The sequence below is a fragment of the Dermacentor andersoni genome, chromosome 4 (genome assembly GCF_023375885.2).
Source record: "Dermacentor andersoni chromosome 4, qqDerAnde1_hic_scaffold, whole genome shotgun sequence".
Taxonomy (NCBI): Eukaryota; Metazoa; Arthropoda; class Arachnida; order Ixodida; family Ixodidae; genus Dermacentor; species Dermacentor andersoni.
In genome coordinates this window covers 121364791-121386273 of record NC_092817.1, presented here as the reverse complement: position 1 = coordinate 121386273, position 21483 = coordinate 121364791, and the positions used below count along the sequence as shown (strand labels likewise).

Below are 21483 nucleotides of genomic sequence, written 5' to 3'. Positions count from 1 at the left end.
ACAGCTACGACGGCAACGTTAGAAGAGGAAAGTGTGCTGGAACTATCAGGTGACAAGTGCGTGGGTACTGCACATGGAATCTAGAGAACTGCTATAAGTGCACCTTGGCCATGCATTGAACGTCGGTGCGAAAGTTTAATGTTGGTGCCAGGAACATATTAATAAGCAAAGCAGTGCAGCTGTATTGGGTCACTGTTTTCTTAACCGTGAACTCTGGCATCAGGAAACGACACTAACCGGGATCGCATAAACAAGATTCTACTGTACACTTTAGCATGGAGCTTTTGTTTTGGCACAGCAATATTAGTCAGTGCTTTTATCATTGCACAAGTCGATGGATAAACACAGCAGAATGACATACGGAGCGAATATATTTTATTCCAGCGTTCACAGAACACTCAAAAACGTGAGCATACAAGCAAGATAGACCCCATAGAACATTGTCACATCACAGAAAAAGCAGGCTGCATACACTGCTACACTGGCATTCAGCAGCTAGGGAGGTAGCATCGTAGTTGAGGGCTGCTAGCTGCGAGGTGACTGACAAAAAGGGAACTATCAGTCATCTATGGAGTAATGCTTGGTTGACCATCTTCACTTTAATGAATAAAAACCACACAAAACAACCTTCAGAAAAGAGCTGTACACAAGTTGCCTTGAAACCCAAAATTTAACATTTTTTTTTCCTCAAGACCTGTTCAGTAATTGCACAGTCCATCGCAAAAGAAAAAAATGTGGCGAGAACACTGAACTGAACTTGAAGGCATGGGTGGACAAGGGGAAGCTACAGTGCCAGATTTGTAAACAAAGCCTGCTCGGCTACCACTAACACAGAAGGTCTCACTTCTCTTCACACCACTCGTTCTCCTTGCGAACCTGAAACAGAACAGGGCAGACCTTAGACAACCAGCATGACTAAGATTAAGGCATGGTGCTGTCACTCACTCAACATCTAGCAGAAGGATGTAAATATACATTTACCAAAGAACATGGCACTCAAAGCTATGGATGTTGCCGAAACCCAAATTACGTCCAAACAGCACTTTTGAGGACCTCAAGACACTATCCACTCTGCAAGTAGCAGCGAGTAGGAAAGCAGTATCGAAAAAATGGTGGCGCAAATCAGCGAAATGCAAAATGCAAGAGAAATGTTATTCAAATAGCAGTGTTTGGGGACTAAGGTTGATCTTGCTCCCTCCCCAGAACACTTCAGAGATCGAATGTGCACATACTGCAGCATGGGATTAGTGAATAAAGGTCCATGCAGTGCTCAATAAGCTGCACTGCTCTCGCCATAGGAAAAAAAAAAAAAAAAGTCAAATGCCCTCTACATCAAGTGACCAAACTTTGCCTTTAACTGAATTTGACAAGTGAAATGAAATGTTAAGACTAGAAACACCTAGTTTCAGAGAGTAGCTGTCTCCAAAAACTTTACATTTGAAATATGAGTGCAGGCATTTAAGAAGGACCTCCGAAACAGATGCATGCGACATGAAAACGATCGGCAGAAGCCACGCATTACCCAGAACATTACGAGATAGTACAGCTTATCGGCACGACTCCAAAGATTTGGTGAAGTCCATGGCACGCTGAAAAAAAAGCCGAGACATGCTGGGACCTTTACCTGGCGATTAGTGGGCATGATGCAAGAGTAATCTGCCGACATGCTGTTTAGAAGCAGGGAAGAATAAAATTGCACAAAGCCAAACCTTGCCAAGATTGCAGTAAGGCGCCAGGCCACATTCAGATGTCAATTTCCTTGAGTAACGTTGACTTCTAGTTGGCAATGTTTCTCATACATGAATATTATTTTCACTTATTCTGTGATGGCTAATGTTAACTAGTATTGTTATATCTTGTGCAGCTTTTTTTTTTACTCTGGAAATAGTCCCAAGGGGGTATTTGTCTTAAAAATATTTGTCCACATCATGTTACACCATTTTTATTACGACTAAATATTTTGAAATGAAATTTTGTGCACCCGCTGCTTACATAGATGCGCAAAATGAACTAGGATAAGAAATTCGTGGGAAATTCTTTGTATTACAGCTCCTTGTTATAAGACGATTAGAGTGGGGCATCTCTTCGTTTCTTTAGGTTTTTAGCGATTAGTTGCTTAATATGCACAGTATTGCTTAGATCCCACACGGCTACATTAATTTCATATAGAAGCTTTCCTCAATTCAGTATTTGAAGAGCAACGGATCACTGTTCGTACAACATTGCAATATTAACATTTTTCGCAAGTCCCCAAATAAAGTGAATTATGTTTAGTACTTTAGATAATGGGACAAATTTAATAAAACGCGCTTCAGAGAAACTTACTATAATTACGGCTGCCGATTAAAAAAATTGTGGCCTCGTACTTTTAACAGTATATACTACTCCGAATTTGCCAAAGTGAAATTTCATTGCTGCTGGCCTTTAAGCATAGTCGCAGCACTGTGCTGTCGTCTCTGCCCCGCTTTGGCATTTTGGAAGATACAGCAACAATCCTAAACCTGCACTTGTCCTCTATCCGCTTTATGAGCTAATGCTGCAGGAGAACACCATGTGGCAACATTTACAGAGAACACTAAAGGAAGGCACAAACAAAGAGCACACACACCGAGTAGTGTTGTGTGTGTATGCTCCTCTTCTGTCCCGTCATTTAGTGTCGTCCCCTGTAATAAAGAACAAACTGTGGGCAGACTGCACACACGGAAGGACAATACAAAATATACCAGGCAACTGATCTAGAGCAACTTCCACAGGCCTAACCTGTGGTTAGCCTACGAGGCTACCTGCTAAAATACCAGACCTTCACAATGCAGGCTTTCCCAACCTGGAAGAGGATATTTGATTATTGCGAAGCACAACAGATGGGTCAAAGTAAAGAGAGACCGACTGGACAAGCGCTACTAACAACTGAACATAACTATTTTGCTACAGCAGGCAAAGCGCACATGTGCCCAAGACACTGAAACAAAAAAGAAAAGTAGGTGCAAAAGGAAAACATCCCACACTGCAAAAATTGCATGCAACAGTGCACAATCTCTTCAGGAAATGAGATAAATGGGAAGCGTGGGGAGAAGAACCGTTCTTGTTGCAATGTCTTAGCAGTGTTTTGTGAAGTTGGCTTAAGTGTTGAGAGTTACAGCCTCACCATGAACGAGTCTTTGCAGCACTGTTTTGGTTTGATCACCCTCAACGGCGCCGGTGCCCTTTCAGCCGGTGCTGAAAAGCTGGTGCTCGGCACTGCTCTTATAGACTTGTACCGTTTATATTTATTATTGGCCTCAACATTGCACTGTTACCTTAATATGAACAAATCTGACTGTACATCACTGCGCTTAGGGCAATTTTCCCCAGTCTTCTGGTTGGAATTTCATAGATGCTAGACGGATCAGGCTCACAAGCACAAGTTTTACACAGATGAGCGCATCTGGTGCGAACCGTAGCTCTAGCCGAGCCTGCACCAAGCACAGAGGCCATGCTTTTCACACAAGACGCCGAAAGATGGAAGGCTGTCCCATAGTTGCAAGGCAAAACCCAAAACGCAGCGAAGTGGCAACAGCAAGATTCAGTTGCTGTGCCCCGAAACAAGATGAAATTCATGCACTTGTGGAGATGAGGTCATAAGGATGAGTGGAAACTACTGCAGCATGCTGGCACTTTCCAAAGAACTTGCCGTAGCAGCTGCAGTATCGCCCAAACCCGTGTAGGGCTGCGATGTTTCTCATGTTGCTTCGGCCGAATAAGTGAAAGTTCAAAAGAGAATACCATCGCGAGCCGTTATCGGCAATAATTTAAAGGAAGCATAGAACCGCAACCTCCAACACTGCAAGTTTACGTGGCAGCAAAGACGTGCTTGTTCATGCGAACTTGAGCCATGCAAATATTGACAAGACACTTGGGCAGCTGTTTGATCAAATTGGTCCTCAAAGAATGCGTAACCCCTTTGACGCTTTCACATTGAAGCTCATGCTGAGCGCGATAGTACACAATGTAGCACATATGGTGCCACATGGAGCAGTTCTTAAAACGAGTGCCACCGTCACGACCTCCAAGATTGGAGACCACGGCAGGGGTACACTGCATTGCTTTGCACTGAAGCACGCCGGAGACATAAAGCACAGGTGCCTTATGGTTGAAAGAGCTACTTTCCTCGTGGCTTCTGCAATTCACACGCGGCACTTGCTCATCTTAGTAGTCAAATGTTCGTTGCAGAGCAGGGGGGGGGGGGGGGGGGGGGTGTGCTGCACTGCACAGTGTGCTTGGGCTTCCATGCTTCACAATTCCGCATGCCCTTTCGTTTTACGGTGACCAGGTTTGAAGTGTTGGTCATAGAAAAACTTAATTGTAATGCACATTGCCTTTGAAAATGTTTGTTATATCCAGATGCCGTTTAGATTGGCAGGGTTGGACAAGCTTAAATCCCATGAAATGTGGTCGAAAATCGTTTTATCCGAGATTGCTATACGAGGGTTTAGACTGTACTACCCAAAACGACTGCAGTGCCAGAGTTGCCTTCACTAATTGTAGGACACTCGAGAACAGATAATCCGTCTATCACGATGCAGCTGGTGGATTTGACGCCAGCGTGCGGCACCATCTACGCATCGCACACAGTTGAAACAAAACTTGCTTACTGCAACCACGACAGCGATAGATTCAATCATTGAAGGAGACTATGCAAGTTTCGAGGCACCCAGCCAACGTGCACCAAGTCAAAGCAAAACTACCGTTTGCCGCATCCACTGTGGCCAAAACCGTGGTCGCGAACGGCATGATCGCAGGTGGCAATTGCGCAGTTCCGAAAGGCACGCAGCCAAAGCATGCACCGAAACCGATGCAGCAAGACGGAACCATGGTCACTCAATACGATCATGGACAACAAATACGCAGTTCCAGAGGCATGTGCACAATGCAGTGCCATGTGTAGCGACAAACGTAGGAATAAGGGCTAGAAAAAAAATAGACTAAGCACTCCAGCATTACAGTCTTTTCCACGCTAATGAATGGCGATGCAGACCAACACTACAGTTTGATGCTAGCGCTGCTCCAAGGTGTGTCCAAACTAGTGTGTGGCCAAATACAGTGGAACCCCGTTCATACGTTTTTCACCGGACCGGGGGAAAAGAAACGTAACAGCCGGGAAAACGCAACAGTGAGGAAAGCTCCGAAAATAAATGAAAGAAGTGCAGCTTCAACTATAGACATTTTCACAACGTGTCCTTAGGACTTAAAGAAGTCCAGAATGGTGGTTTGCCGTTTCTTCCGCTCGCTGGAAATCACCACACGTTTCTCAATAGCCTGGAAGGCCGCATTGCTGTCAGCGTTGCTGTGAGGTGCGACATACCTGGGGAGGAGGTCCAGAGCTGCGACGGCTTCTCCAAAGCTAGGATCTGGCAACTCCCCGGCATCATGTAGCTCGTGCTCCTCGTCGTCATCGCAGTCCGCGGCTTCACTCGCGACCGAGTTCTCAACGATCTCGGCGATACACTGACACGCTGATGTCGCGACGGCAGCATCCACGGTGACGTAGTCGTCGTATGCGACTCCCATGGCACCCAGTGCATTCATTGCCTCATCTAGCTCTTCTTCACAAGAGGCAGTTTGCAATTCTTCAGCCTCCGTGGCAGCTTCCATCTCCGTGTCCGCGCGAAAGCCACACCGCGTGAAGCACCGAAACGGTCGCAGGCTGCTGTCCGCGATCAATATGCGCGAGCCAACGCTTGACAATGCACTTTCTGTAGGAATGCTTCAAGTTTTTTTTATGACGCCAGCATCCAACGGCGGGTCTCTCGAGTGGGCAGCACAATTGTCCAGAAATAGGATGACACTCCTGCACTGGGTCCCCTTGTTATCAAAGTACAGATGAAATTCTTCGAACAAAGAACATGTCATCCATGCGCGACTGTTGCTTCGGTAGTGACATGGCAGCAGGCGAATGTTTTTCAAGCACCGTGGGTTTTGGTATTTGCCAATTACCCATGGCTTGAGCTTGTCTGAGCCATCAATGTTGCAGCAAAGCACAGTCAGTCTTTCTTTGCTACATTTGCCTCCCTGGCATGCTTTGCCCTTCAGGCTTAATGACTTCGATGGCTGCACCCGAAAGAAGAGGCCCGTTTCGTCAGAATTGTAAATGTCACGAGGCTCATACCCTTTAATTATTCCAGATAGGGTGGCCTTCCAATCATCCACTGCTGCTATGTTGACACTCGCTGATTCTCCGCTTACTGTCTTATAAGCAATGCCGTGCCTCTTCTAGAAACTGTCGATCCAGCCATTGGACGCCGCAAAGTCTGTGATGCCCAGTTTGTCTGCTATGTCCATCGCCTTCTCGCACAAAATGCTGCCGTCGAAGTTGACACAGGCAGCGCGAGCTTGCTTGAACCAGGTAAGAAGAGCCTCGTCGAGGTTTCCATACTTGGCGCCACGAGCCTGCTTTGCTTTCGGGCCAAAGAGCGCGGCATTCCGCTATATCGCGGCACTCGCGTTGTCTCGAAGCGTGCCAAGGTCCTTGGCAATGTCTACTCTCTTCCGCGCTGGCTGCCTGTCGACTGCGTTTAATGCGTCCAGCTTTTCCTCAAGGGAAAGCTCTTTCCGCTTGCGCGACGCCATCGAAGCTCAAGTTCGATGTTCACGAGGCTGCACAATGACGCTAGCACGCAAGGAGTCTACCCATCCAATAACCATGCGGTGACCGTAATCAGTGATGATAGTGAGAGCATTTTTCATGAATGGCCACCTAGTGGCGGCCTCTCGAACTGGTGTGCGGCTTCTTGCAGCCAGTTTCATAGCCAAGCCCGGCCAAAACTAGACAAAAGCCAAATTGGTGGTTGGAGCGTGTTGCCTACTTTAGCCCAGGCGGGTTCGGGGTGCCAAGTTGAGACATATTATGCGGGAACGTTTTCACAGCTACTACGTAACAGCGGGGTTCCTTATACATTGGATCCTATGGAAGCTATGCCGGGACCGGATGAAAACGACGTAGCAGCCGGAAAAACGCAGCAGTGAGGAACGTAACAGTGGGGGTTCTACTGTATGTCTAAATGAACAAGAGTTTGATACGAGCTGGGAATAGATCACGATTCAGAGTTGCCCGATTTTAGGTTTTACTGTAATTGTGCGAGGACAAAATAATGGCATACTATTAATTTTAACACCGTCTGCATGATCACATGCAATTTTCTACCAAAGCGCCCGGAGAGAGATACATTTGTGTCTATTCTGCTGGCACCTCAAACCAAAAGCAGTGAAGCCTAGGCGATTTAGTAGCTGCCAACCACGCCCGAACCACGGGACAAACCAAGCCCTGTAGCTAAGTTGTAAATGGAACTGCAACGCTTGGTGTTTGGTTTGCCAAGAGTGGTCTCTTTTCCAGCGTGTTCCTTTGAGAGTTAATGCTGATCGTACTTCTCAAAACACATTTTGAGCTCTATGCAATATTCAGGCCTCGATATCTCGACACCAAGAACAGATGAAACTAATTTTTTTTTTTTGCAATACGGAGCCTACTGTGTACTGCTCAGCAAGCAATGTTTTTTTTTCACTTCGGCCTTAATCAATAGAAGTGACAAGTTAATTATAGCAAGAATTGAGCTATTATGAAACTAATTGCGTATTTGTAGTCTCATGATTTGTGCCACTTTCAAAGTTTCATTAATATTGATGAAAAAAACATTTCAATAGTCGTGTCGACCTTAAAAATGTCACTTCATACACTGCAATGAACGTACCCGCACTTTTGTCCTAAAGGAAATTGTGTGCGTGTGCGAAGTATAAATAAAACACCATGCTAAACAGTCACTGCCAATGCGAGTGCAGATAATGTATGCCTCAACTTAAATATCGAACTTTTTTGTGGCAGAACGCCATCCGTCTAATGCAAAAGGAACCTTGTTGCTTAGAGCGATGAAAGTGCAAGGATGTGCTAACAAAACGAACAGCATAAATTCTCCAGCCTTTGATTGTTGCTACCGTTTGAGTTTTGCAAAGAACAAACTTCCTTGGGAACCTGCTGCGTTAAGCTGCGTGAAGATATGATAGGCCCGTGCGCGAGCTGTGTGGCCAGTTTGATTGTTGAGCATGTGGTGGAGCACGATAACTGCAGCTGGATGGCACATCAGCAGCGATCCAGTGTGTGCGCTACTGGCAAAAACTAGGACTAGCTTCATGCTACAAAAAAAGAGGAAAGGACTGCCACACATTTCCGAGGGCCAAAACAAGGAAAGTTTCTTGTGGAGAACGAAGTTCTGGAATATGTTAAGAGGCTCTGGAGTAAAGGCTCTGCAGTGTCCCACAAGCAGATTCAGAACTACACGCGAGCCCACAACTAGAAATCACGCCATTCCTGCTTGCAATGTTAAAGCCAGCTGTGGTTGAACAAGAATCGTACACCGAAAGGGGCTGTAGCTTAGAAGGCATACAATGTTATGACAACAATTGCCGGTAGGACTGCGAAATCAAGAGTTCCATGGGTGTGTCATTTGGATCCGGCAGGAAGTTCTATGATTGAAAACACCGAGACTGCTTTGAACAGCAAAATGCCACGAAGCAGCATGGTGGAACTGAAAGGAGCGAAAAGTGTGCATGTGAAGACAACAAGCACTGAAAAACAATGGTGCACAGGGATGTGCGAACAACTGACGGCAGGAAACTGCCGCTGCTTGTCGTTTTTGAAGTGGAATACACTTCCCAGGAACTTATCCCAGTGGCATCCATGCCTGTGCTCAGGAGGGGGCCTGGATGTCAGTGGAGCTGATGGTGAACTAGTTGACAGTTTGAGACGGCATCCGGGGGCCCCTTGTGCCATTGCTGCTTGTCGTGAAGAGATTCTGCGGCCATCTGGAGGAGGGTGTCCGGTGCGAAATGAAAAATGCACACGGACATTGCCTTGGTCCCGTGTGGCCCGACGTCTGTGCTGCAGCCCCTTGATGCATCTATCAATAAACCTTTTAAGGACGTGTGGTGGCTGTACACTGGATGGCTGAGGGAAACCACAACCTTACTCCAGCAGGCAAATGTAGGAGGCCGTCCATTGACATGCTCTGCGGATGGATTCGGGAAGTATGGAGTGCATTATTCTCAGCGATACGATCATCCACAGCTTCAAAAAGCCGTATTTCGAACAGCCTGGATGGCACAGGAGATGGACTGTAGGCCGCTGACAACGATGAAGCAGCAAGCGACTAAAAAGGTAAAGTTTTATCAGCAAGTTTCTGATGCATGTCTGTAATATCAAAATTCAACTTGAATATAAATCTGACATAGCGTTTCCTCACTCCAAATTGAGGCCAACAATTCTGAGAAAAATATAGGTTCATTACACCAGTAAATACAGTGCTAAGAGTGGCAATTCTCAAAGAACAATGCATAAAAGAAATTTACCTCTAACATGTACAAGCCTTCTATATACAAGGTCAGTAGGCAAGACGAGGCCTTGAGCACAAAAGACTACAATCCTACATTGTGCTAAATTTAATTTAAGAGAAAAGCTGTAGGAAGGCTTGTAGCATAATTCATGGCCTCCACACAGGAGGGTACATTAACCCTGTCAGGGTCGATTTTTTTTGCCATATGTGACCATCCAGGGTAGATTTTTTATTGAAGATTTATATTCTTCAGGGGCACCTATGTCTAAAAATTACAGCAATTTTTCTACGGAGACCGTAAAGCAAGAATAAAATATTTTGCATTGGTATATATGTACTGCTTATTCATGAACTACAACAATAAAAAGAATGAAAAATTTGCATTGTTGCACACATTGTTCAAAGCTTAGAAAATGCGCACACGTGAATATCTCAAGTGTTACTACTCGTACACCAATATTTACGTCCATAGCGTAATGGAACTGCATAGGCAAGCGCACTCAAGAACTGTATGGTTGTGTGCCCATCGAAAAGCAAAACATGTGACAAACTTCTGCTAATCTTTATCTTATTGCGAACTAGAGGCAATAAGATGAATTATTTGTGTCTAATAGAAAAGACAAAAAGAAAAGGGAACATGCGTGGCAGCATCCTGTGCATGTGCACCCCTTTAAGCAATAAACAAGCAATGAGCAATAAGTAACGACAGCCATCAGGCCAAAACTGTCCACGGAACAAAACCCGAACTGCTGCCCGCCCATGCATGAGGGGTAGCATACAGATGCGCAGGAGCAAACAAACTACCTCTAAAACAACCCATGCAACGAAAACAGAGGGAGGCGTGAGAAAAAAAAAAAAAATTGGTGTATTCCCATAGTAGCAGCACATGCCAGGGAAGATAATGCTAGGAAATTGGGGTGCTTTTTAAACGTACAGACAGCACCGAAAGTATAGGGCATCGACAACTTCGGGCTCGTTCGTGGCGCCGTATATAGTATACGTCAATGACTGAAAGGGTTAAGACCTTAGTAGCAGTGCCAAAGAAATGGAATTCAAACTGGCTGTTGATGCAAACGAAATGAGCACTACAAGAGCTAGGTTGGTACCACCAGTACAGATTAGATTGCAATTCAGAAATACTGTACCAAGAATTAGAGGCAAGTTACGAACCTGAAGAACTGAGTGGGCAAATGTACATAGACGGGACCCACGAGCTTCTGCAATAAAAACTTCCGCGCATTGTGTCAATCTACTGAACAGCCTTGGTTTCTGGCGGCAATTTTAGCAATTAACCTTTTCATAAATCTGCGACACTAAAAAGCGGTAAGAGGTTTTGTAACGTGGAACAGGGTAATGACGTTTTTGCCGTCTGCTCTCAAGATTTCCCATACCAGACAAGATAGGCTACGCTGCACTGTTGCATTGAATAGGTAAACATCTGGGCCTAATACAACATCTGTCGATCCTGAAACAATTTTGCGACATAGAACTGAACGAAGTAGGAAAGCGCAGCAAACTAGCAAGCAAGTTTTGCAATGCACAAATAGGTCTGAAGCACAGAAGCAGAACTTTAAGGCTGTGTTACATTCAATATGAATTACAACTTTGTCATAACAAGGTTTAACTAACATACTGAAAATGCATGCAAGCTCACCTAGACAACATGAACGCACTTGATGCGTGCAACCCTGAACAGCTTAGCCCTGCCTATGGTGCAAAGTACACTTTAGGAATGTTACCTGCTCTTCCTCGCTGGGAGTGAAGTCGTTCTTGATGTTGAACTGTTTACGAATCTCCTCTGGCGTTTTGCCCTTGATCATGTTGGCAACAGTCTTGCAGGTGACATCAAGCAGGCCCTTAATGTCCAAGTAGTTTGCAGCCTGAGAAGAAAGAAGAGAGATGCAAAACAAACGCAATGTGAGCGGAAGGTGAACTTTGTTTTTACTTCAGAAAACATAGCACTGGTCATGAAACTGCCCAGTGGGTGAAGAACATCTTAGTGGAGCATTCTGGATTAATTACGGTCACCTGGGGCTCTTTGCCATGGCTTCAAATCGCAGCAGAGCAGCACTTTTGAACCTTCCCTACATCAAAATACTGCTGTGGAGGCCAATAAATAAAGGCACAATTTGCTGCTCTGCTTGAAAAGTAGCCTTTGGCAACTAGCGAGGAAAAAAGTCCTAAATCGTCAATGCATGCCACATTGCTGGTGGTCCCCCCCGTCACTTGTGTTGGAACTACCTTATCTGTTGCATTATACTGCAGTCACCATTATAGGCACGTGTGCAGGTGGGATACCCATGGAAAAGAAAGGCGTGCACACTAATGTGAGGTGATATACAATAACGGGTGAATTATTCAGCATTAGCGAGCTCGCCAATAACCAAAGCAAAAAGTTGCTTTCACAAGTAATCAGAAAAGCTGAATGCAATGCTGTGTGCAGAAGGGTACATGTGAAAGCCACTGTATTTCAGCTATGGTTATGCCATCGCACAAGAAAGTACCTGCTGTATTTACTCGATTCTACCACGCACCCATTTGCCGTGACAAAAAAAAAAAAAAAGTCCTTTACAGTACCACACACACACCCACCCTTTTATACAAAAATAAAATGCGGTTCCATGAAAACCATGTTCCATCAAGCCAGCAACTAAATAGTCCACCTAAGTCTTTTAATCAACTAAGGATAACACAGGAGTCCAATCACGAAAAAAAATATTGTAGCTTTGCCCAAAGGGTGAAGCTATGAATGAGCTAGCAACATGCTACAATTTTACACGAATTGCAAGACTTGTAGCTGTAGTGGCACCATGAACACAAGCTGACCAAGTGGAAATGAGCTGTTGTTCTAGGGGTCTGTCTAAATCTTGCCATCAGACAATTTAGGTCTATTGAAGTCATCTCAACCATTACTTTCTTGCATACTGCTTGTTTCGAACTTCTCGGGCCAATCCCAGAGGTAGTGCGCAGCCACGTGAATAAAATTCCATCGTGTTCAGGTTTGCACTTACATTGTTTCACACAATTAATATTTAAGTCCAAGAATATGGATGATAAAATGCACACGCTGCATTTTGTTTCCCCGACATTTGCTTGTGGGCTGCCATTCTGAACATTCCGAGGAATTCTCAACAATGCAAGACCTGGTATGAGCAGCTTTAGCGACAGAATGGTATGGCAATATAACCGACACACACAGTCAAACCCACTTATAATATTGAAGTGCCATGAAAATTCTATGGTTATAATCAAGTGTTATAACTAAATATCAAGTAATGGGAAGGCAGAGATGTACAAGAAAACTATAATGGTGTGGGGAGGCCAGTGCCCCTCCCCCCCCCCACCTTCCTACATCTGGCTTTAACTGCTTCCCGGCCGCTCCTACTGCATGTAACAGGCCGCAGCTGCCACCATTACAATGGCAGTGCTATAACAAGTGCAAAGAGGAGTCGTGGGCGGCAAGCGAAATGCGAGCTCCACAAAGGCGTTGCCTGGGTGGCCCCAGAGGGGAGTTTAAAAGATGCTGGAAGGTTGCCGCAGCAGTCCATCCGTTTCGAGAAATCGAAATGGAACACCAGGGCGAGATCGCCAGAAGCATCTCGCCACATGCTGCTCCCTGGCTTCCACGAGGAAACCGTATGTCCGTCAGCCTTCCGTGCGTTACGTGAAGCTTGCCGACATCCCTCTCCAAGGTGCTCTATGTAATGCAGCAGAAGGTTCCTCGGGAAAATGAAGCCCTCGAGGGACCGAATCATCTGCCTGGCCTCCTGCGAGGACAACGTTGAGGCAGCTTGCCCTACTGCAACACCACCGTTGTCGCCGTCCGATGCAAGCACATTCGTGATGATTGCCACATCTGTTGGAAGCAGTTTCCAAACCTATAGCAGTGAGATTTCTTTTCACCGACAATGTCATGCATTGCTGATGATCAGTGGGTGGATCAGCCATCTTCCTGTTTCGGCGTAATCTAATGAGGCCAAGAAACCACGTGGCCAGGAACGATTGTGACACAACCAACAAAGAAACTAGCGATTAAGCCGTTTGCACAACTGCACTGAATGAGGAGACTGCGAGCAATCTGGGAGCAGCGCAGTTGGCACGGTCCGTTTGCGTTTCGAGGGGTGGAAGGGCAACGGGAGAGAGGTGCACGGAGAAGGCTGGAAAATTAGTGCATGGCGGCTGTAGGAGCCATGGTGCAGCAGCTCCAATTTCTTGTTTTCTTTTCAAGGATGTCTTATTTCACTAGCTTTTGGCACTGACAGCCAGACGTCATCGTTATAACCAATAATGCTGCATTGGGGCATTGTAGTCAGCGCATTATTTCACCATGAAAACTCAAAAGTTCACGGTACAGCAGCTTCTCGTAACCAATATTGTAACAACCGTTATTGTTACAAGTGGGTTCAACTGTACGCATACCATATAGCATACACGTACTAACATACGAAACCGCACAGCAATGCCGATGGCAAAAATTGGCTTGGGGTGTCTATGGAATAGCAAGCACGATAAAAATAAATGCTCTATACCAACCTGGAGCAAAGGAATGCAAAAAGCTATCTGGGCCAATTTCTGGCTCCGAAGAAAAGGGTCCCGTCTTAAAGCATGTGCATGCAGGTGCCATGTCAAGCGTGCACTTCGTGCAGCACACACTGCTTTAGCTTGCCATGAAAGCACAGCCATGTTAACATTTATACATATGCAAGCGACAAAGAAAGCAAGTTATTGGGAGACATTGCGAAGCTGCAACGCAAGCCCACAGTGCCTCACTATACATCGGTAGTAACTACATACATGACAGATGCCTTTGTTTCGCCCCACACAGCAATGCCACTGTGTGCGCCCGATCAGCCTCACATATAAGGCGGGGAGCGACTTCCAAGGCTAAGGATTCTGGAAAAGAACTTGCACGCTATATTCAAATGCAATACTGCATGTGACCGGATCTCCAATAAACTAGACATGCACTCAGGAGTACTACAAGCGTTGGTGCTTGGCCCACTGCTTTGGTTTATGCTAATGATATCAATTTATCAGTGCAACCACCTGTGAAGATTACACTTTTTGCAGACAATTGTGTTGTTTATACCAGCATAAGTCAACACTGATCAAGTCTGACTGATTCATTACATTCAAGCAGTGCATGGTGCAACAAATGGAGCTTGAAGATCAATACAGTCGCCGACCGTTTATTCGGACCTCACGGGGACTGCGGAAATGTCCGAATAAACAGGTGTCCGAAAAAGGAGATTAAGAAGAAAAAAAAAATGAAATCCTTTATTTCCACGCACTTATTCGGGCTCGGCAGTAGGCTTAAAGAAATCATGAATGCGCCGTTGCACGCTGTTCCGTTTACGCGCAATCAGATAAGCCTGAATCTCGGAGACGGTCGTACGGTCACTATAGGCGGCTGAAAGCGTAGCCACTGCTTGTACACGATCCGCATGCGACGGCAGCGTAGCACATGGTGCGTCAACTTCCGACTCGGTCATCGTCCGGCGGTGCAGCAGAAACCTGACGAATGATCTCGCCGTCGTCGAGTTTTGCGCATGTCAGTACAGCAGTGTCACCACCTGTGAAACTGTCAATGAGACGGTGTCCGGAATCGCAATGCAACCACTGCGCAAGTCTCGGCAGAAAATTTTCCGCGTCGGTAGGGAGCACATCGGAAGGCGACAAACCTTAGGCCTCCCGGCATCCGCTTGCCGGTATTCCGCAGCGCAGTCTGCGCGGGCACTGTCGGCGCCATTAGAGACTTGACGCGATGTTTCCGTATGCCGTGTTGGATCGCCGAAACCTCGACACAGCACACAAAGTAAACACCGCAGTGCCGACACCAGTCACACAAATGAAAAAACGCGGCCTGCTTGCAGCGTCGTGCGCGAAGAAACAAATCAGCTGCGGATTGTCTTGACATGGCTCACTAAGCTGGAACCGGAACTGCCGCAGAGCCACTCTACTCTATCGAACCAGGCAGAAACGATGATGATGAGCGGGGATTTCCAGTAGCGCCACTTCGTGGGGCAGCAAGGAAGCTCCGTTCAAAACAAAAATGGCGTTCAGCAAGTCGAACCGTTCACCGGTCAGAGTCTGTGCACGGTGCTCTCGACCGAGTTGGCTCAAGGAGAGTCCGAAAAATCAGACGAGAGGTTGCAAGGTGTCCGAACTTTCGGCAGTTGTTATACATTATGGTCTATGGGGAGAATGGCGATGCCGCGAAGCTGACCGAATAATCGGGCATGTCCGAATTTTTGGAGTCCGGAAAATCGGTCGGCGACTGTAGTTCAAAAAAGGGGCAAGCTTAACATTTAGGAACAAAAAATGGTAGGAGATGCTAATCTGACTTTGGAGTCTCTTAGTGGCACTCGTACCCGAGCGTTTGTGTTCTGTAGGTTAAGCAAGCGAATGTCTTTTCCTTGGCAGGATATGCGGGCAAGGAGCAAAAGAGGGCAAGGAGAAGTACAGAGCCTGCCACCTGGCGCACCATATGCACCCTCTCTGGTGCCAAGGTCGGAGCATGTAATGAGCATGCACCCAGCTGTGGCTAGCGAGCAAGCAGTTGAGCGCCGAGAAGTGAGAGGCGGGAGCAATGCCACATCCACTGCTAGGCAACCGTTTAATGATCCGGTGAAATAGCAGGACACCTTGTGTGGAACAGCATTACTTTTGCTTTCTACTTCCAGGAATATTGCCATAGTCGTGCTCATATGGAGAGTGTTTTAGTGTGCGATAACCAGCGATTTCGAATTCCAAGTATTCCATAAACATCAGCAACTCGAACTGTAACCTATGCTCGGACATATCTATAATGAAACGCATAAATGTGTTTCACTTTTTTTTTTATTTCTTTGCCGATATTGAATCTAGTCCCTGGTCATCTTGGGAGGTGAATTGGAAGTGCTGTGGAGAAACAAGTGACTTGATGCTTGTGTCACTAAAAGAGAGCCTTTAGAAGTTGCTTACACCATTAAAAATGCTTATGTAAAAAAACTTTGCAAGTATTTGGGTGTTACACACGAGTTAATTGGGAACCCCATATAGATGTTAGTAAAGCACCGAAAAAGCTTGCATTTTTAAAAGAAACTACGGCATGCGTCACCCACTGTAATGTTAACAGCATACAAAGCTCTCGTCAGGTCAAAATTAGATTATGCAGACCTAGTCTGGAGTCCTTAACAATATTTAATTACAAAAATAGAAAGGGTGCAGAACTTAGCCTTGAGGTTTATCTTCTACCTATTTGTGTTTCTCGAGCCCATCTGTTTTGAAATAGAGCAAAGATGAAAACTCAATTGTAGAATGGTGTCCAGATTAAAACTCCTCTGGCATCTTTACTATGGTCACTTTAAAATACCATGTGGATGGCACATAACCAAGGTGTCCATGCGCTTTGCACTCGCACCTGTAGCAAGTAGGTGACGCCCCCTCGGACATAATCTTGGTTCGCCCGCCAAGCTCGGTGGCCTGCTAAAGCTCGGCAGGCAACATTGGTCGCCGAGCCACAATAAACACCGACGAGGACGGCGGCTCGCCGGTCAGTAATCATTCAGCACCACCACGCTGCGGAGCGTCCGGCTATCGGAGGGTGCCAGAAGCCCTCCCTTGTTCACGACCCGGGGTGGATCGTGACAGCACCACAACAATAAAGTTAGGCAACCATGTAGGTACGTTAAGATACGCCAATATGCCCCGTTTCGTCATGCTATTATATTATAGAATTACCACAAGTTGTAGTTAACACTAATACGATACAATCGGTCGTTCAACTTGTGAATACGTTCTCTTTTCATTATGCTCTACTACACAATGAAGGAAAGGGATCAATTCTTGCGTGTGCAGTCAATGAATATGAGGTAAAATGCTCAATGCACTGAACTTTTATGTGCATGGTATATCACTGCTTTGTTTTTTGAGTTGTGCAGTAACCATTGTTGCTACTCCATATTTATTGATAATTCTACATTGCAAATGTTGATGTCCTTGCATCCGTTTTCTTTATTTTTCATTTCTAGTTGGTCTATTACCAATGATGTAACGACTTCTGTGTATGCCCAAATAGGGCCTGCAGTATTTATTAACTACTGTAATGTAGGACCCATCACACAACTAGCGGATAAACTATGAGGTAGCCTGTCAAGAAGCCTCAATAGATAAGACTCCACAACTGGAGATATCAAAGAGGCTGTACTGACCAAGATAAGTTCGAACAGGGTGCCCTGGTCCACCTTGAGGAAGTCTGCATCCCAGGATGAAATGTCATCCGTGCGCTTTTCCTTGTTCTCGTCATCCTCTGGTGGGGGTGGGTCATCCTTGTGGTATGTGGCCCAGTGGATGACTTTCTTCAGGATGGCAGAGTTGACATTTGGCAAGGGGACCACCTCGTCTTCGTCGTCATCCATGCCCAGGTCTGCATGTAGAAGTTTACAGAGTGCATAGCAGTGTGGCGAGGTGATGTCAGCGGAAGAAACAAGATGTGACAATGGCTAGTCTAGAGCAACTAGCGAATATGCAAACAGCAGTGCCATTATGCAGAGCCCAGTGAGCAGAGGAAGCAGTTTTTGGTAGCATAAGGCACAATGTCATGCTAGCTAATAGGCCGCTCATCTTGAGACAAGATTTCTGGCTACCTAACCAACTGAAGTCTGATCTGGATATAGAGAACCCCAAAAGGAGTGCAAAATAGTTAACTATATCAATAATTGAGTGAATTTACAGCTGTTATGCACAGTTCGTTATATCCAGGCTCAGATTTAGTCATTGGTGTGGTAGAGAACCAAAGTGCATGCGTTTGCTGCGTGTGTCTACTTATGAATGCGGCCCTGCTAGCATGCATCAGGCTTAAAAGAAATGCCGATACATGTATAGGCATGTTTCATAGCACGCCGTCACTTCTGGGGAACCTCCCTTACAAGATGGTGCAGGCTTTTTAGTTTCTGAAACAGCTGCAGCAACTCCTGCGGGTGCTTAAGCATTTACCCAACATGGTCAATAAGAACTAGGAGGGACAAAAGCTGAAGAATTGTCCAAGTATGAAATTTCAGCCATAATTAAACGGGAAAAACTGGATGTCATTGAAGATGCAGCAAGGAGAGAAATACCATGTCAGCAAAAATGCAATGCACACTAGGCAATGAAGTCAGCAAACTATGCACAAGACACTGCAGAACATTGCATAGAGCAGTGGCCAAACAATGGGGCACTGCAATGGTTCATTAAAGTAATCCAGCGAGTGCATAAACACCGCAGCTGGTAAAGATGTTAGTGCAAAAATGGAGCTCGGGGAGATTTGGCAGAAGCGGCCAGTAGAGTGTAAGGCTTCCATTAGAGATTCTATTTGAGTCTTGTGATCAATGCTCTTGAAAGGCCAATCCTTGCGACAACATACAGTGCTGTTCCAAATCACTGACGAAGCGCAAGAAGAAAGGAGAATGAATGCTTGAAGTAGGTGTACCAACTTCCCACAATGACATCAGGAAGCATTTGATAGGGGCTAAGGAAATGCTCATTACGAGAATGAAGAGTAAAATTGTACGTTAGCCAACACAACCTACCAATGTTCGCAAAAGGGACCAAATGAGCGAAAATGAAACCCTGCACAACACTATGCCAGTGCTGTGGATGTGCAAGTAGGTTGACAAACTTGGGAGGTTTTCCCATACGAGGCTCTTTTAAGCAACACACCCTTAAGAGAATTCGGACACCTGGCCAGGGGGCTGCTTGCACTCGTCTGAAAAACCGGTCAGTGCCTGTTGACAAGTATCGAACCAGGCACATCCCGCCTCCAGCCCGCCACCTTATTTCCTTCGGCACATGAGGAGTTATTTTGACTAACTAAGTCAAGCACACACTTCCAAGGTGCACTTCCGAATACAAAGGTTAGTATCCTATAGTAACGAGCTACAAGAAATTTGCAAAAAAAAAAATAGTGCTGCACATGAGCGAGAAAGATTTCCTAGCCAACGAATCTTTACCATAGACTAGAAACTCTGCCTTTACCACTTTTAACAGAGAAATATATGATAGAAATAATAAGAGTGCCGGGTGATGTTACGAGATGAATCAAATGATGCTTTCTTTTTGGATGCCGTAGACGTGCCTTCTATTTTGGCACTTTGCACTGAATTGCCTAGGAGCAGAAGCGTCATGTACTTGTACCCCCCCCACACCCACTGCAATGCCTTGGTGCTGTGGGTTCCTTAAATAAACAAATGAATGAAGCGGGACTATTTTGTTTGCGTTAAGTGTTCCTGAGCGTGCCAATACCTGAGACCACAACGCCACTCATAAGGCCTTAAAAAGTTTGTGCTGTTGAAGTCATACAGCAAAGGAATGACCTGCGGCGAAGCAAGAACGACGTCGCCAACAAACAAAAATAAAAACGCCCCCAACGGTTTGCACCATGGTAGTCCGCTACGGCAGATTGCGAACGCGGGGTCCGCAGGTTCGGCAGCTTATCGTAACAGCACCGACGACTATCACATCAGAAAGCACAAACGCTGTGCACAAGCAATGCCATGCAAGAATCGAGCTACAAATACGCTTACCTTCAAGCATAGTCTTGATTGTGACTGACGCCTTTGCTATTTCGACGTCGATTTCGAAGACTTCCCCATCGGAGCTCTGCAGCTTGATGACCGGCATCTGAAAACAAAGCATCAAACAAAGATGTCAGTGAAAAAGTCCGTTACAAGTAGCTACTTGCTAGTAAATGCCCCAGCCAGTAAAGCGCAGTTTTTTTTTCGCTTTCCCTGCGCTAACTGCAATGTTACAGTTCACACGTGAGAATAGAAGCAACGCTAACCACGTGGATCAGTTTACTAGTCAACGCCACCATGAGGCAACACTAACGCAGACAATGGCACACACTACCAGTGTCACTGGCGCTAGAAAGGAATTCAAACGCAGCTAAATTGACACAAGAGTTTTGCAGATACCGAAGAGAATAACGCGCCGCAGAGCTGTGGCCATTACAGCACGTTGAAGCATTATCAACTTTCGAGCATAAATGCAACGAAGTCGGAAAGACATGCCAAAACAAAAACAAAAAAAAAAAAAAAAAAAAAAAAGGAAATAAAGCCGAAGTAGGGGGAGCGCGGATAAATGGACAGGAAAAAAAAAAAAAAAAACGGTTGCGCAACCTATTTACAAGGAACAATTAGTAGCGCATTCATGACAAAGCAGAGAACAAATGTCTCGCAGCAGCGCTTAACATATATAAGCGCCAGAACTGCTCACGAACAGTGCCGACTGGAAGCCCGGGTAGAACAATGGCAATAATACCAGGCCACATATTAAAAGCATAACACACACGACTCAACACAACGAAAACAAACTGGAACCAATGGTGGTCCAAATCAGCAAGTTAGGCTTAAAAGAATAAAAAACGAACAAACACAGCCAGAGTGTGCTTTTGAGCGACTTCGGAAAACGTACTACCTAAGGTCAACAAATGATGTTACACGGGTTAAATTCGATACTTACGTTGAGTGAAAGTCCGACTACTCAAGTCGCCCGATCAAATCTACAGAGCACTACCTCAGCACTGCAAACGCACGGCGATTTCGAGAGGCTTATGAAGCAATATCCACAACGCAGCCGCCCTCTGCTGGTTCGAAAACCACACTTCCTCTTCACGACCCCTCTATCTTCACAATGCCTGCCCAATGGCGCCAAAGCCAGAGGTGGTCTGTGTTCAAGGTAGGAGCTAATATTGAGAGGGCGCTATTCTCCCAGCTTTTGGAAATCTTATTAATTTTGGTTTAGATAACGTTCAATTTATTTCAGCGCATGTCATACAGTGGAACTTTGTGAAAAGTAGCAGTGCACAATGAAAGTTATTTATGTTCTAACAACACGAACAAAAATCATTTATGTTGTAAACGTGGCGTCGCCCTGGTGGATTACTCCCGAGCATTCAGGCGCGGTAATTTAGGCATTGGATTGGTAGCGACTGGGTAGGCAGTGCAAGTATATGAGAGGGTAGGCCCTCGTGCAGTCTGATGTTTTGCACGTCGCGCACGAGCATCGTTCGAGTCACCTTCGGCATTGTCGTCGTCGGTTAACAATTTTGAGATAATCAACTGCTATTTCAAAAACACATTTGCAAAATTCAAAAGCAAATTAC

At 45.7% G+C, this 21483-nt stretch overlaps 1 protein-coding gene and 1 long non-coding RNA gene across 3 annotated transcripts; one reads left to right on the top strand and one right to left on the bottom strand.

Annotated features, from left to right (window-relative positions):
• Window positions 1-358: 358 nt before the first annotated feature.
• On the bottom strand, window positions 359-20965 carry SkpA (SKP1-related A). 2 transcript variants are annotated; one of them, XM_055074360.2, is made up of 6 exons: window positions 20841-20965; window positions 19904-20000; window positions 17552-17766; window positions 11099-11239; window positions 2609-2663; window positions 359-876 (listed from the first exon to the last, which is right to left on the bottom strand). In XM_055074360.2, exons 2-6 carry the CDS (start codon window positions 19998-20000, stop codon window positions 851-853), a joined length of 534 nt encoding a protein of 177 aa, XP_054930335.1. In that variant the 5' UTR covers window positions 20841-20965; the 3' UTR covers window positions 359-850. The 2 variants fall into 2 exon arrangements, with proteins under 2 accessions (XP_054930335.1, XP_050040624.1); XM_050184667.3 differs by lacking the exon at window positions 2609-2663 and having other exon boundaries at window positions 20841-20962.
• On the top strand, window positions 844-1283 carry LOC129386420 (uncharacterized). The gene is made up of 2 exons (XR_008613803.1): window positions 844-931; window positions 963-1283. It is a non-coding gene; the product is annotated as an uncharacterized lncRNA (long non-coding RNA).
• Window positions 20966-21483: the final 518 nt, after the last annotated feature.